Raw genomic sequence first — 15,392 nt, 5'->3', positions numbered from 1 at the left:
AACACACACACGCAAATACACAGCTACAGGCTGACGATGAACAGGAGCGAGATAAAATACATTGATTTTAATGGTAGAGGATACACGCTAATATTTTTGTGAAATTTCGGAAACACTTATTTTTCCTTTTTAATTAGTATTAACAGGAGGTAAATGTCTGACTGCAATAATGTTTTGCCTTAGTCATTATTACTAAGACGACAGAAAGTACTGTATGTGCTCTTTCACACAGTGCCACATGATGTTATCTGGTAATCAAGATGTTCGTGCGTCAAAGACTTTTACCTCCTTGACCCCGGGTTGTTATGGTGGAGATAAGAGGAGAGTTGGTTAAAGATAGAACGATCAAGAGTTTTGGACAAAAAGGGAAGAAGAGAGACCGGTCTAGTTGTTTTCTTCAAATGTGTTGGGGGTTGGTTTCTTCAGGAGTGGGTTAACGCTTGCCTCCTTCAGAGAGTTGGGAAAACAGACAGATAACAGAGCATTGTTAATGAGACGTGTGAGGAAAGGAAGAAGGTCAGCAATCCAGCTCAAAAGACCAATTATTTTTACAAAATAACATAGGTAAAAAAATCATTAAACAGGACATTTATTAAATAATACTTGCAAGCGGGAGACCGTATTGACACAAGTATAAAATAAAGGTTCTATTCAAAGGTGTTCATATTCGGAGTGGGAATATATAGTTCAAAGATAAAACATACTAAAACAGGGGGGGTGCTCTGGGCAAAAAGTATGTGCTTGTATGTAGACGATCCTTTTAGTCACTATGAGGTTAGAAACATTGTCGCACAAACATCTTAAATATCAGATAACCCAGAACACCATGTGCCTCTGTGTAAAAGAGCACGTACTTTATGTTGTTTTCACTAAGGTGAAACATTATTGCACAGGGTGTGGCATGTTACAACCATGTGATAAAATTAAATAAAATCTTTGTAAACTCATTTAACATAAATAATAAACATCTTACAAATACGCAGACATTTTATTTACTGACTGCTTTTGAAGTTTCTGCTCAACGCTTTAGGGAAACTGACCACTGGTGAGTGCAGAGCCCTGCAGCCATGTTGAATTGCCTTGGCGTGGCCAGCAGAGGCAGTCGTCCGTTTTTCAGACCCCTCGCCATCTTGGTTTTGGCCCGGCTACGTCAGGCTACGACGCATTCATTTCCTCTCCTGCGATTGGTGGAACGCGGTCGTGACGAACGTCACGTATATTTGGCGCTCTTCCTTCGAGGCCGGTCTGGCGCGTTTTTGAAAGAGCAACAAAGTCCAGAAACATGTATTTTGAAGTCGTCCCTGGAACAATTCGGAGAATATCCGCGTGACACGTTTTTTTCCCCCCAGTCGGCCTTCATACGTCCGTGGCGGACATGTCGGGTCCGTTTCTGGTGCGCGCGAGGAGCGCAGCTGCTGTGAGAATAGCGTCTTTTACCGAAGTCTGCTAGCTCGTTGTTTTTGCTCTCGTGCTCGAACGGCTGCTGGCTCCACACTGCTGTCCGCACCACACCGGGAGCTTTGCGTCTGTTGTTTATCCGCACGCTGTGGGGAGTGAAGGGGAGAAAGGCTCTCTGAAGTTACACGTTCATTTCATTTTTTGTTTTAGCGGTGAGTGTTTTCCTTTTTATCTTTATCTCGGTCTGTCGTAAACAACTGTAACGTTATTACGTGCTAGAAGGCGCCACGTGAGGAGTGACTTAAATAGTTCCTCCACGGAGGTATTAATGCTGCTGCCCAGCAGTCTGTTATCTTTCAGTCGCTGCAGACACCATTGTTATGGTTATGGTGTCTCCTTTGGTAAAGAGGCAATGTAAACGTGATAAAGCTGGGTTTAATATACTGGGAGAATGACTTCCCATTCCACTTGGGTGATAACTTTATTTAGTGTCTGCTCAGCTGTCATCGACCTAATGTTTCCTTTTGCTTTAGGTGCCTTAAAGTTATGGCTGGTGTTGTGGCAATGGCATCTGTCATTGAGGACTTTGACACACAGGTATGTTTATGACACTGATTCTACTGTTTTTATAGCAATCAGTAGCTGCAACAAAATGTTTTCACACGCTTATTATGTATTTTCACACTTTTTTTTTTTTACAGCCTGGCAAGAAATCTCGCAAAGATGGCGGCAGTCATTGTGTCAAGACAATCACAAATTATTTCTCTCCTGTGCCCAAGCCCGTGGAGAAACCCTTTTCTCCCCCTCGCTCCAACAACATCGCAGACTACTTTGACCGGAAGGCACCGTCCTCTAAAGCGAAGACCGGCTCCCCCGAGCCGTTGAAAGAGAAGTGTGAGACGTCGCAGCCCTCAGAAAAACCCACCGGCGCAGAGGCGGCCGTGACGCGGCCATCCCAGAAACGGAGGAGAAAGGCCGGCAAAGTTGCGAGAAAACTTGTGGAGGCCGAAACCGTTAGCTTCGCCGAGGAGCCGAGCTGCCCGATCGCAGAGAAGCCACATGGTGACAGAGACTCGGCAGCGGAAGCAATCGGCAGCTGTGGGACTCTTTCCAGTGACGCGGCGGCCCCCGTCGCCCAGCTTAGTGCAGAGGTTTGTGTCGCTGCCATTAAGACCGTCGGCGTTGACCAGGTGGGAGAAGGTGGTCGCGAATGTGGGAACGGTGTTAAACTTAATCCAGAGCTGAGCAGTATCGGATTATCTCCGATTGTACCTTCAAAAGACAAACCGAAACGAGTGAAAACCGCTGCACGGAATTCGAGGAAGGCAAAGCATTCAGAACCAGAGGAGAGCGAAAAAGAGAGCTCCTTGTGTGATGTTAGCATGGAGGTCAATGTGGATGAGGCCTCAAGGTTAAACAACAGCACAGTCACCATCTCCTTTGAAGATTTTGTGCACAGCCAGAGCCAAGATGGCGGCGAAGGTGAGCAGGACAGAGAAGACAAAAGTAAGGCAGAAGCAGTGGACACTGACCGGTTGCGCACCCCTCAAGCCGAACAAAATGTCTGTTCAGAAGTGTCACCTTTTTACGTCTCCCCCCGAACTATCACCATCCAGGCTGAAGTGCATGTCATCTCACCCAAAGATCAAGCGGCCATGGCGGGGGGGAAAGTGGCTTCCATCTTCAACAGAAGAAAGAGGACGTCGAGCCCTTTGTCGTCTTCTCGCCAGGAGGCCGAGCTGCCACTTTCTCCCTCTTCTCACACCGTCCGCCGTAAATCCAATGTGGTTCTTCTGGAGGAGGATTTAGAGCTGGATGTGCTTGAGAGTGATTCAGTGCCCAAGTGCAAAGAGGCAGAGAGGAAGCACTTCATGGCGTCCTTCAAGCAGCCGGGCCCGGAGGGGACCAAAACCAAGCCTGTCAAGAGCCAGAGCAAGCAGAGGCCACCTGGAGAGAAGGTTGGGGACGATGCGGACAAAGTTGCTGAAGAAGACACTTTGATTCCACTCTCTGTTGAGCGAGTCCCTGCTGCCGCTCGGGAAGACAAAACGGTTAAAAAGAAACCAACGAGAAAAGGAAGAAAAAAAGCTCAAGAAGAAGAAGAAGTAGGAGAAGAAGAGGCCACCGCCTCCCCACCTGGAGCTGCTCCCGTGGCAGAAACCGTGGCAACGGTTGGTGAGGTCGAAGATGAAGAAGAGGTGCTTCCTGGTGGCTCCACCTCAACCCCCTGCATCCCGAGGGCGCGGAGGTCCAAGAGAGAAGCTGCAGTCCGGCGAGCACCGGAAATCTCCCCAACAAGCCCGATCCGAAAAACCAGGAAACGCAGCGGCTCAAAGGACACTGCTGCTCCACCTGCTGCTCCACCTGCTGCTGCTTCTCCACCCAATGCCGGCCCCGCAGTGATCACCACCCCAAAGATACGCAAGTCCAAACGCCCAGTCTTCGTTGCACAGCTGGTGTGCCCACCCGACACAAAAGAAAGCCCAATCAGGTGACCCCGTCCTCCAGTTACACATTCTATCATGAACATTTTGGACGCAAGCGTACAGTTTATTGTGGGTAGACTAATCGGACCATCCTGCAGACAAGAAGGTTACAATATTCCATTCTGGGTTGAAACGGTTTTCATTTATTCAACTCACTAATTTCATAAAGTAGCGAGTTGTTTCTTTTATTTTGGCTGCCTTCGTTGATGAGGAATGGAATGGATAAAATATTAGAAACGGTAATGCAATACAATTTGACCTCAAACTACTTTATCTGATAGTCAACATCTCTATAAAAGTTTAAACAGCAGAACCAAAAATGGGATTAAATACAAGATACAAGTATTTTGCTGCACACATTTTAACTTGCCAATAACGTCAGTGTGTCTGGATTTTTTTTTGGTGTAATCGTTCATTTTAATGTTCTAATTCAATGTTTTCCTTCTTATTAGGATCAAATTCACTAAAGTCCATAAAAACGTTTCCACGACCAAGCATGAAAGTGGCATAAACACTTCTTTGGCCGCTAAAGTAAGCATGGTATTTATTACAGATTAGACAAATTCTGAATTTACTGAATGAAATGATGTACTGACTTGACGAGGAACAACATCTGTGATCTAAGAATGGTCCTTTATTCTCAGACAACCAATGAGTCTAAAAAAAGGAAGCAGGCGAAGAAATTGGTGGAAAAAGCCCGAGTCATTCAGCAAAGTAAAAAGAAGGCTGGGAAGGAAAAGGTCAGCAGGAGGCGTTCGTCACGAGGCGGGTCGTTGTGCAAGAAGAGCCTCCATGAAGACGAGGTACAGTTAAAAGCACGAGAGGAATAACTCTCCACTGAGAGAGCGGTTTACATTTGATGCTATGAATGCCAGAGTGCTAAAACATATATACATTTTAAATACTTTAGAAATGAGATCAAATAAGGCAAACAAACAGACAAGTTATGTCCTAATTTTCTTTTTCAGGATTCTGTCATCTGCCTGGACGACCAGATGGCAGAAAAGAGTAAAACCCAGAAGCCTTTGCGCAGTCTGAACGAAGTTCTGGGAAGGGCATCGGTTGGAAAGGAGACCAAAGCCGTCCCAGGTGACCTTTCCCTGCTCCAAAACCATCCCTCACAGTTTTAGCATCAGTCAAAATCTAACCTCACAGCACCGCGTGTTCCCTCACAGCCTCCGAAGGGACGTCGGCGGGACAAGACAAGGGCGCTCGGAAGGCGTCCGCCGTGATCTCCATCTTCGACGACAGCAGCTCCGAAGCCTCCCAGGACGACGAGCAATTCAGAGCGCGCAAAGAGTTCCTGAAGAGCGGCCTGCCGGAGTCTTTCAGGAAGCAGATGGCGAGGACGGCGGCGAGCAGGGAGGCGTACTCCCTCTCCTGCTCCTCCTTCCAGCCCGTTGTTCATGTGGAGCAGCCGCCTCACGGTGAGCTCACACAACGTCATTATTCAGAAACCCATTTATATTTACTTTACTACATTTAGGGACCTTAATGTTCAGGTTGTTGTTGTTTTTATTATTATTATTATTATTATTGGCTTAAGTGATCCCGATGCCTTCCGGCCCCTGCGAGTATTCTGCAACGTTGCTGAAGCGAGGAGGTGAAAAGAGTTTCTCGGTCGGGTCCAGGAGGGAAAGAAATGAGCGTCCCCTTCATCGAGGGGCGATTTTGAAATTGTGTAGACATTTAAAAACAGATCACTATAATTCGTTTAAATAAATATATTCATTTTTCTGAAATGATCCAATATATGCTAATTTTAAGAACTTTTGGTACATTTAAAATTAATTTTTCTAACAAGTTTTTCTACTCCACTACTTCCAACTTTAATACATCGACAGATTGTCCTCTGTGGAGTCTGCTGTGGCCCGTGTCCTCGTTACTGTGTCATCTAAAGGAGCCCCGGTTCCCGACATCCAGCTCGCCCCCATCGGTTACCGGCCCCCTTTGTGTGAAGACCAAACCACAGCGTAGAGTCTTTCCTCAACGGGTACGTCAAAGTCCCACGTCCAACAGACCAACCACTCGCTGTCTGCCAGTTTGCCAGTATCTCCTCCGTTATACCTTTTTAAAACGTCTCTTGATGACAGAGGCCCATTGATGACCCCCTTTTTTTTTTTTTTTTTTTGAAGGGTTCTGGTTGGAGGGCGGAGATCTCTGAAAGTGTCCGGCAGCTTCTAATGGAGGAGGTCAGCACCTCCAACCCTCCTTTCCCCATCCAGATGTTCACCACTCGCCTCCTGAAGAGACGCGCCGACCACCATATTCAGCAGCAGCAGAGCGCTGCCTCAGGTCGGTCCGACAGGCGGGTTGCTGCTCTCGGACGAAGGGAGGCGTGGTGATGTAATCATAACATTGCTTGTTGCTCCCCATAACCAGAGGCGGCAACCAGAGTCCCGGGCGCCGCGCTGCTGGCCGAACCGGTCGGAGGGAAGAGGAAGAGGACTGATGACGAGGGGGGGGTCTCTGTGAAGGTGGCCAAGAAGCAACGGGCCAACCGCGGAGCGGAAGAGAAGTCTGTGTCTGAGCCAGCAAAACGGGGCCGTGCCAGACGAACGAGGAGGTCGAGGCCGGAGGAGGAAGAGGAGGAAGCTCGGCCTGCAGTCCAAACTGCACCCGTCACATCGGATGACTCGGTGATTGTGATCGATGACTCATCGAGAGGAGAGAACGCTGGGAGAAAAGGTGAGCTACCACGTTTTACTCCAACTGGCTTTTTGTAGAAGAGCCCCAAAGAGAGAAAGAGACGTTGTGTTCGCAGTTAACGTGCTTCATCCGGCGGGTGTCCATTAACGCCACTTGTCTGTAACGTAGAAAATGATTGTCTCTCCAGAGGTGGTGAGAGAGGACGTGTTGTGGACGGACAAATATCAGCCTCAACACTCCAGCGACATTGTCGGTAACACTTCCTCAGTGAGGAGGCTGCACAGGTGAGGAACCAAAACACTGCATTTGCTTCACCTGTATGGAGACATGAGCCGAGAACGGGCTGGCGTCCAACTTATTTGATTTCCCTGCTCGTCGGCATGACCTCGTTTTGCTGCGGTACATTGGGCGAATGTTTCACGTATTTTTCTTTTCAAACAGCTGGTTGAAGGAATGGAAACTCCGTGCAGACCGCGAGGAGAGAAAAAAGCAGAAAGACAAGAAACAAGAGGAAGGCAGCAACGGTGGGAGCACAGACTCTTCATCATCCTTTCCCTACTTCTTTATAACTACTTATTTGACTGAACGATGGCTCTTTGTGTCCAGACTCTGACTGGGACTGCGGTGAAGAGGACTCCCAGGACGGAGAGGACATGTTGTGCAATACGATGCTCATCACCGGACCCACAGGAATAGGAAAGACAGCTGCGGTCTACGCTTGTGCCCAGGAGCTGGGCTTCAAGGTACCAAAGCCTCGCGCTGCAAGACTGACGTTCGTGTGGGGAAATTAGCCTCTCCCCTTTCCTGACTCTCCATCTCCTCGCCCCTTAAGGTGTTCGAGGTGAACGCTTCGTCCCAGCGTAGCGGGCGTCTGATTCTGTCCCAGCTGAAGGAAGCCACTCAGTCTCATCAGGTGGACAGCCAGGGGGTCAACGCCCACAAACCCAGCTACTTCAACAGCTACGGCTCGAGCAGCAGTGGCGGGTCTCTCCGGCTCGGATCCTCGCCCAGTACGTCCCGAGGTGAACACCCATGACCTCATTCTATAGCGTGTGATGCAGGATCTGCTTTAAAAAAAAAAAAGAGCATATTCAGGTTGTATTGTTCATCTTCCAGGAAGGGTGAGCTCTCCTCGTAGAGTGGTGTCTTCTCCCAGGAAGCCTCCCCAGTCCCCTCGAGGTGCTAAAAGAGGGAGCCTGGCCCCCACCTCTCTGGCCAACTTCTTCAAAATGGGTCAACCCGTCTCCAAGGAGACTCCTATCTCCAAGAAGAAGGAACAAACAGGTCTTTGTCTTCTCCAAATATGTCTGTCGTTTACCTATATGATGAATAGCTTACCCCGATACTAAGTATTTTACTGTTTCTTTTCTGTTCGCGTAGCTGACTCCAAGAAAATAATGAAAACAAACGAGTGCGCCAACAAGCAGAAAGAGAATAGCAGCGAAGAACAGAGCAAGAAGACTGCCACCTCGCTCATCCTGTTTGAAGAGGTCGATGTCATCTTGGATGATGACTCGGGGTTTCTAGCCGCCATCAAGACATTCATGACGACCACGAAGAGGCCGGTTGTCCTCACCAGCAGCGGTGAGTCGGAGGGCGAAGCTCCAATGTCCCTCAGTCGGTGTCTCTCAGATTTATTCACACCGTCTCTGGTCTTTTGAATTTAATTAAAATATTGGTCGTTTTCTATTTCTTTTAGATCCCGCTTTCAGCTCCATGTTTGACGGCAACTTTGAAGAGATTATTTTCAAAACGCCCTCAGTGGTGAGTGAGCCCTCGCAAACGTTTCCGAACCCGAAGTCGGGTTGAGTCGGTTCTGATCCGTCCTGCACTCTCCCCTCCCTTCTCCTCCGGTGCAGTCGGACGTCGGCAGCTTCCTGCGGCTCTTGTGTCTGACGGAGGACATGAGGACCGACCCGCCGGACATCAGCTCTCTGCTCCGACTCAACGGCTGCGACATCCGGCAGAGTCTGCTGCAGCTGCAGTTCTGGACTCGCAGCGACGGAGGCCGTCGCGTGACCAGAGCGCTGACACCCACCAGAAGACATGGTGAGGAGATGAGCTCGTGGAATCACTCTTGTTTGCTTTATTTATTTATATTTGTGTTGTATTCCTTTCTCTTGTTAAAAGCACTTTGTAGCTGTGTTAGGAAAGGTAAGCTTTTAATCTAATGACCATTTACACGCTCATTAGAAGCCGATCTAAAGCCGGAGACAGCTGACCAGGCGTCTGCCGTGGACCCTCTCCCCCCCCGCGACACCGGCTGCACAGAGAGCATGCTGGGTCTTTTGAACGTCGAGCCCAAGGGAGACATCTGGGAGCGGCTCAGGGTAAACTCTTCATCTATTACGTGCCACTGCTGAGACCAAGGACACGCACGCAAAGAGTGAGTCCCTCTTTGGTTCCCGTTGTGCTTTACTGACTCGCTGTGCGTTTGTCAACAGAGTCCCACGGAGGCGATGTCCTGCCTGGAGCTGCTGTCCAACGGCAAGCGGCGAGGAGTGGACCTGCTCTACTGCAACCTTGAGACACTCCTACCCCTCCCGCTGACACGGCTGAGCACCACCAGGCCAGAGCAATCGGTTCCTGCCCCGCAAGAGCATCCAAAGGAGCTGCCACCACACGCCAGCCTGCCGCACACCGCAGAGTCAGCAGAATGCTCGGAAGACGGCAGTCCGATCAAAATGTCCAACAGAATGAGGAAGAGCAAGAAGCGGCACGTTTCGCTCCACCCGGACGAACCCCACTCCGACTCAGACTCGGAAGACGGCTTTCTCTCCATCAGCAAGCCGCACGTCGCTCCTCGGGCGGAGCAGGACCGCAGAGAGACTTCTGTTCGGCCGGCGGCGAAGAGGAAGCCGCTGACCCGCGAGGAGCGGCTAAAAAGCCTCCCGGTCTCCCAGTGCCTGCAATCAATGGCTGACTTTTTCGACAACATGTCCTTCATGGATTCCTCCCTTATGGTCCACCCGGGCGCGGGCGACAGTGCGGGGAGGCTGCCGCCGGTCGGCGCGGTGCTGAAGGACGGGATGACGGATGAGGCGAGGGAGGCGACTGACGGGTGGTGGTGCCGGGGCGGAGCGGACTGCATCGCCTCGGAGATCCCGGCCGCCGTGGAGGCTCTGAGCTTCCACGGGTGCCGGGTTTCTGTGGCGGAGGCCTGGAGCAAAGCGCGACAGCTGGAGGGGGAGGCGGGACGGGAGGCCGCGGTGGAACTCACCCTCCCCTTGGCTGCTCATCACCAAGCTTCCAGCTTCACCCAGGACGGCCCCTGTCAGCCACAGTGAGTGTTCTCTCACAGACATCGGCAAAGTAAGTAAATCTTGATCTTGTTGGAACCGGTGCAAAGAAACGACCCGTGTGTTGATGCGTTGCAGGCTGGTGCGGCGGAGGAGAGAGGTGATGGAGCGTCTGGCGCTCCGAGGAGTGTTTGGAACGCCGGCCAACAGACCGGCGGCTGCTGTTGACTACCTGCCGGCCCTTCGCACCATCTGCCGGTCGGAGCAGCTTAAGGAGCAGGGCAAAGTGAAACGGAGGTGAGCGGTGGTTTGGTCACTTGGTTAAATACGTCCAATCACAGTCATGGCGATGGGAGTCTTTGTTTTGATATCCGTGCTGAAAATGTATGTCTTAAAAAATGAATGTAATGAAATGAGTTCACAGAAAACGTCTTTTATCCTCCTCCAGATTCCTGCACTACCTCGACGCCATCCACCTGGGTCTGGATAAGAGGACTCACCAGCAGCTGGCCGAAGACTTCCCCTGATGCACGCGGAGCATCACACGTGTCTTTACGGCCTTCCCAGTGATCGCACCTCTACGGGACGCGCTTTCTGGGAGAAGGAACAATTTCACAGTCGGTGCTGTGGCACAATGATGAACACTGAGGCCGTTTTGTCTCGTTTGGCGATCACTGGGGCGTTGATGTGACACAAAGAGCTGGTCCGAGCCGCGTGTGACATTTTGGTTTCACGCGTCTCTTCTGAGACGGAAATGATTGAATACCGACGGTATTTTCACCTGAAAACCACCTCAAACGCCGGCTCATTCAGCACATCATATGGCGCTTTCAAAGAATGCACTAAACATGAATCTACTCTATATGATTTTTGGAATATTAAGCTGAGTGTTTAAAGAGTGTCTTTTTTGTACAGTAGTGTTTTGTGTGTCAAAGCCACTTATCAATTTGCTTTGCTCTCGCAAAGTGTTTCTATCTCGTAGAAATGTATTTTGAGAAGCGTGATTTAATATACATGACATGGAAAATGGACACTGTGTGAGTGTTTGTGTACGCTTTCATTTGCCTACATGACCCAGTATAGATGCACTCAACTTTTAGAAGTTCATAACAGGCAGGTGGGCTCTATTCGTCAGCCCTAAATCACTTTCGCAGGGAGGTTTCAGTTGATCTTTTTTCCCGTCTTAAATATCTACACATGGTTCACAGTGGGTATCAGTTGTGACCAACTAAAGGTTTATAACAACTAAATAAAGAAATAGGCTTACCGTGTGTATGCTTGAGTACTTTCTATCCTCATTCCTGAGCTATTAAATGTAGGGTGGATGGTATTTTTGTGGCGGGACTTGAAATGCCGGTTTGCTGTGAGCGTCGTACAATGTCCTCCGGTGTGCACCTGGTGGATCGATTTGAGGACTTCTCAGTAGTCGCCATAGAGGACAAAGACGTTTCACGTTCATTTAATAAGTGAGTCAACAAGACTGTATCATAGATAAATTACTTGAAATATCAATGATTTACAAAAACTGTACAAGTGACCGGTTGCCCTTTAAATGCTGACAGACCATCAATTACTTTGTCAAATCTTAGAATAAAAGCCCTTTATGATGTAATTCATTAGCTAACTTTCTTATGATTTAGGATTAACTTTTAAATGAAAAGGTAATTCAATATTAAGATAAATTATGTTCAAAAGTATAGCACACAACGTCAAGTATCCGTCAGCTCAGACAATATTTTAATCGGATGTAGGATTTCAAAATGAAAGCCTTTCGAAAATCTCCCGCATGAGCTACCTTCAAATCACAATAACTAGCTAAACAATTTAAGTGAAAATGTTCCATAGTTATAATTTTCTCACAGATTGATAATTCATCTAAACAAATAAAATAAACAGTTAATGACTGGATTATAAAACGAATGTACCGGAAGTCTCTTACTTTGTGCTCAGCCGCTTCACGCGTTTACCGTATTTCCCTCATAAGCACGCGCACACCGGAACGCGGGTTTTACTTTTGTTTTTCGAAGTAAATGCTCATTCTGCCCGCGGTGAAAAAAAATCCGAACCTGTCGCAAATTCCAGTTTTCAATTCGCTCCTTGTGAAAACAATGTGACCACCGTGGTTTTTTTTTTTAAACCTCGGGATTATTCGTCGTTAAAGGAGATTCGTTCCGACATGTCGAACCTTTCCCGAAACCAGAAGGAGTTGCTGGAGCTTTTGAAGCTGGCGGTCAACAGTCGGTGCGCAGACTGCGCAGCTCCGGGTAAGACGTGTGTATGTGCTGTGTTTATTTATTTACATTGCGTTATTTTATTTTTTATTTTGAACAGGACATACGCACTTTCTAGACTTCGTCCTTGACTAGACTTAAACTGCACTCTTTTGTATATTCCTAAAAGCTGGACTGATTTTCTCACTCAATTAAATGAGAATATGTGCACATATTTGGGGCCCCAAACGGGACATTCTGTCTCTGCAAAGTGTTAAATGCAGATCCCACCTCCTCGTTTACACCTCAGATCCAGGGTGGGCGTCCTACAAACTGGGTGTTTTTGTGTGTCTGACTTGCTCCGGGATCCATTCCGGCCTGTCCAGCCGGGTCAAATCCATAAAGCTGGACTCCTGGGAGGATGAACAAGTGGAGGTATGGTGCCCACGTTTGTTATCGTTCCTATGGTAACGACCTTTCTTCAGTTGAAGGGACAAATTCTCTGTGCCGGTGTGTAATCTTCATGCGTGTCCTTTTGGGGGGGAATCTGGGAAGTTCATGAAGTCCAGAGGGAATGACCACGCCAAAGCTGTGTATGAGAAGGCTGTTCCTGCGTACTACTATCGACCCCGGGAAAAGGACTGTGTGTACGTATGAGGACGTTCTTCAGAAAAACGTCCGTGGGTTGAACATCGTGTTTGCACAGAGAAAAATGCCACTATAATTACGCAGAATAATACTATTTCTATCTTTGCCTTTTTGAACTGCAGAATCTTAAGGGAGCAGTGGATTCTGGCCAAATATCAAAGGAAGGAATTCACGGGAGAAACAAAGTATCCACCTGTTTCATACACTGCAGGTGATGTTTCCAGGGTTGGCAGTCCTCATAAAGCAGTTCCTCGTAAACTCGTAGACTGCGCAAGAAAAACCTGTTCTTTGCAAACACAAGAGCCGGGAGGTGAAATCTGGTTTTGCAAAACGTGGCATTGCAGTGACTCAGTATATTTTCTTTGGATTTGGGACAACAGGTTTCTACGAGGGGATGCTGTGGAAGAAAGGTAAAGACAACGCCCAATTTTTTAAGAGGAAGTTTGTGCTGTCGCAGCGGGAATTCACCCTGTCTTACTACAACAAGGAAAACGTGAGTTCCCAGAAGCTGGATGAGCTGCACATGGGACGGGCCTTTTGTATCTGGTCGCGGCATGTAAAATACAAAATACAAAACGAATAAACGGCAAATCCTTAAGGGCTTGATGTCACTTAACTTTCACATGCGACAAATCAAACTGAACCACTGATTTTATAGTACAAAATGTGGAGTTATAATAATATTGGACAAACATTTTGACCATCTTAGCAGTTTTTGAGTAGTTGTGTCAGACTGAGCGACCGCCATTGCCTCACCTCACCATGCCACTGCAGAGACAACTTCCTTGCACAAACCACTGCATTTATTCCAGTCGTTGCATCATTCTACAAACTCTGATGTGCTGTGTATCTGGTCCAGGAGTCCAAAGGCCCAAAAGCTGTAATCTCCATCAAGGACCTAAACATCACCTTCCAGCCGGAGAAGATTGGTCATGCTCACGGGCTGCAGATCACCTTCCAAGACGGCAACCACACCAGGAACCTCTATGTTTATCACGAGAGCGCCCAGGTGGGACCGCATGATAGATCCATCCGATTGTCGTACTGAGGGACTGTGGAGAAGCTGAGGCTTTCTTCTTCTACTCTAGGAAATAGTGACATGGTTCAACGCCATTCGTGCTGCTCGCTATGCCTACTTCAAGACCGCGTACCCGACAGGAAGTGACAAAGAAGTAAGCGTCAAACGCCAAACCCTCTCAAAATGAAACGACTAAATGTTTTCCACGTGTTGATGCATTCTAAAATAATTTTAAAAATAGCGTAATACATTTTCAAGCATAACACTCGTGTGCCTTTTACACCTCTTTGTCAGCTGATACCAAAGTTAACAAGGAACTACCTCAAAGAGGGATACATGGAAAAGACGGGGCCGTCGGTAAGTTAATGCAGGAGAAAAGGTGAAACACACGCAGATGCATGTTTTGCATGATTTCCTTTCACATTTCCTCTCACACACAAACACAACTTGAATATCACGTGTCTACAGAATGCGCACAACAGAAGAACTGAGGGGATATTGAGCATAAAATATTTAAAATAGAACCGTAATTTTTCATGTGACGCGTTGTGTGTGTGTTTTTAACAGCGGAAGGAGACGTTCAAAAAAAGATGGTTCACTTTGGACTCTCAAAACAGGAAGTTGCTGTACTTCAAAGGACAACTAGTGAGGACTTCTCCTTCTAACTGAACGCTGCGAGGTTGTTTGCAACTCTTTTAACCTCCACTGTGTCTGAATGTCTTTTCACGCTTGTGCGCGTAGGACGCGGAGGAGTTGGGGGTCATTTTCATCGGCACAGAGAGCAAGGGTTACTCTGTAAAGGAGTGCGATCAAATGCATGCTCGGGGGAACAAGTGGAAGTACGGCGTCGCGGTGGGAACGCCCCGGCGACAATATCTCTTCATGTGCGAGCAGGAGGGAGAGCAGAGAGAGTGGCTGGACGCCCTCAGACAGGTGCTCTCCAGGCCCATGGCCCCGCAGGATTACACCAGTAAGCATGGCTGGGGGACGCCGCGGACACGTCCACAACGCACAGCGCCCCAGTTTACACCTTTTACATTTTGGGTCCGTGCAGTGGGGGGATGAGAGGAGGGTTGAATGCATGTCGACATGCATGGGCACAGCCAGGGTGACGGTGAAAGGGTGACACATGTTTTATATTAAGCTGCGTATGACCTCGAACTAATACTCTTTGTTTGTCATTGCAGTTGAATCCAATATTAGTTATTAAAGAGAAACAACGGAGAGGATGGCGGGGAGAAGATTTCAACGTTGGAAATCACATGTGAATAAACTATTGGAGCACAAGGGAGGACAGTCGCCTGTTGTTACAGCACTCCACCAGAACTGACTCATCTTAGCGTTGATGTAAAGCCTCTGGACGGTTCTCTGGGCCAGAGTACGGATTGTACACTTCAACTGACACCGGAACTGATGTCAGATCTTTGAAAAATACGTGTGTTACATTTTAAGAAAAGATAGGTTAAATATTATGCTATTTGTATGATGTTTCTAACTTTGTTGAATATTTTCAGTAATGCAATGAATATTTTAGTATACTATTTCCAATAAAATGTTTATATTTTAAATTGTTGTGCCCTAAAATGTGGGCGTCCAACCTCTGAGTATTTTTTGATCTTGATAGTTCATAATATTAATACTAAATCAAACTATAAATATAAAAAAAAAACAAGGTGCAATCCATACATTTGAAGCCAACACGATCACGGGGAAATTAAGCTTTTTTTAAAATGAATAAATCAAT

At 47.8% G+C, this 15,392-nt stretch overlaps 2 protein-coding genes across 4 annotated transcripts; both read left to right on the top strand.

Annotated features, from left to right (window-relative positions):
* The first annotated feature begins 1,037 nt into the window (after positions 1-1,037).
* On the top strand, positions 1,038-11,043 carry atad5a (ATPase family AAA domain containing 5a). Of its 2 annotated transcripts, none has more exons than XM_040190474.2 (22): positions 1,038-1,610; positions 1,932-1,995; positions 2,100-3,889; positions 4,337-4,415; positions 4,529-4,687; positions 4,853-4,973; positions 5,060-5,311; positions 5,729-5,877; positions 6,020-6,179; positions 6,267-6,572; positions 6,721-6,817; positions 6,975-7,057; positions 7,140-7,276; positions 7,366-7,543; positions 7,650-7,817; positions 7,914-8,117; positions 8,233-8,297; positions 8,393-8,582; positions 8,727-8,863; positions 8,978-9,816; positions 9,911-10,069; positions 10,221-11,043. In XM_040190474.2, exons 2-22 carry the CDS (start codon positions 1,945-1,947, stop codon positions 10,297-10,299), a joined length of 5,403 nt encoding a protein of 1,800 aa, XP_040046408.2. In that variant the 5' UTR covers positions 1,038-1,610; positions 1,932-1,944; the 3' UTR covers positions 10,300-11,043. The 2 variants fall into 2 exon arrangements, with proteins under 2 accessions (XP_040046408.2, XP_040046406.2); XM_040190472.2 differs by having other exon boundaries at positions 7,366-7,555.
* A 690-nt stretch (positions 11,044-11,733) lies between these two features.
* Positions 11,734-15,216, top strand: adap2 (ArfGAP with dual PH domains 2). 2 transcript variants are annotated; one of them, XM_040190468.2, is made up of 11 exons: positions 11,734-12,036; positions 12,293-12,417; positions 12,538-12,629; positions 12,753-12,841; positions 13,011-13,123; positions 13,490-13,639; positions 13,719-13,802; positions 13,943-14,005; positions 14,216-14,293; positions 14,390-14,618; positions 14,836-15,216. In XM_040190468.2, the coding sequence occupies exons 1-11, from the start codon at positions 11,949-11,951 to the stop codon at positions 14,856-14,858; spliced, it is 1,134 nt and encodes a 377-aa protein (XP_040046402.2). In that variant the 5' UTR covers positions 11,734-11,948; the 3' UTR covers positions 14,859-15,216. The 2 variants fall into 2 exon arrangements, with proteins under 2 accessions (XP_040046402.2, XP_077940016.1); XM_078083890.1 differs by having other exon boundaries at positions 11,764-12,047.
* The last annotated feature ends 176 nt before the right edge of the window (positions 15,217-15,392 follow it).

The sequence above is a fragment of the Gasterosteus aculeatus genome, chromosome 11, assembly GCF_964276395.1.
Source record: "Gasterosteus aculeatus chromosome 11, fGasAcu3.hap1.1, whole genome shotgun sequence".
Classification (NCBI taxonomy): Eukaryota; Metazoa; Chordata; class Actinopteri; order Perciformes; family Gasterosteidae; genus Gasterosteus; species Gasterosteus aculeatus.
Note: the sequence above shows the minus strand (reverse complement) of the source record. Positions and strands in the feature narration are given on the sequence as shown.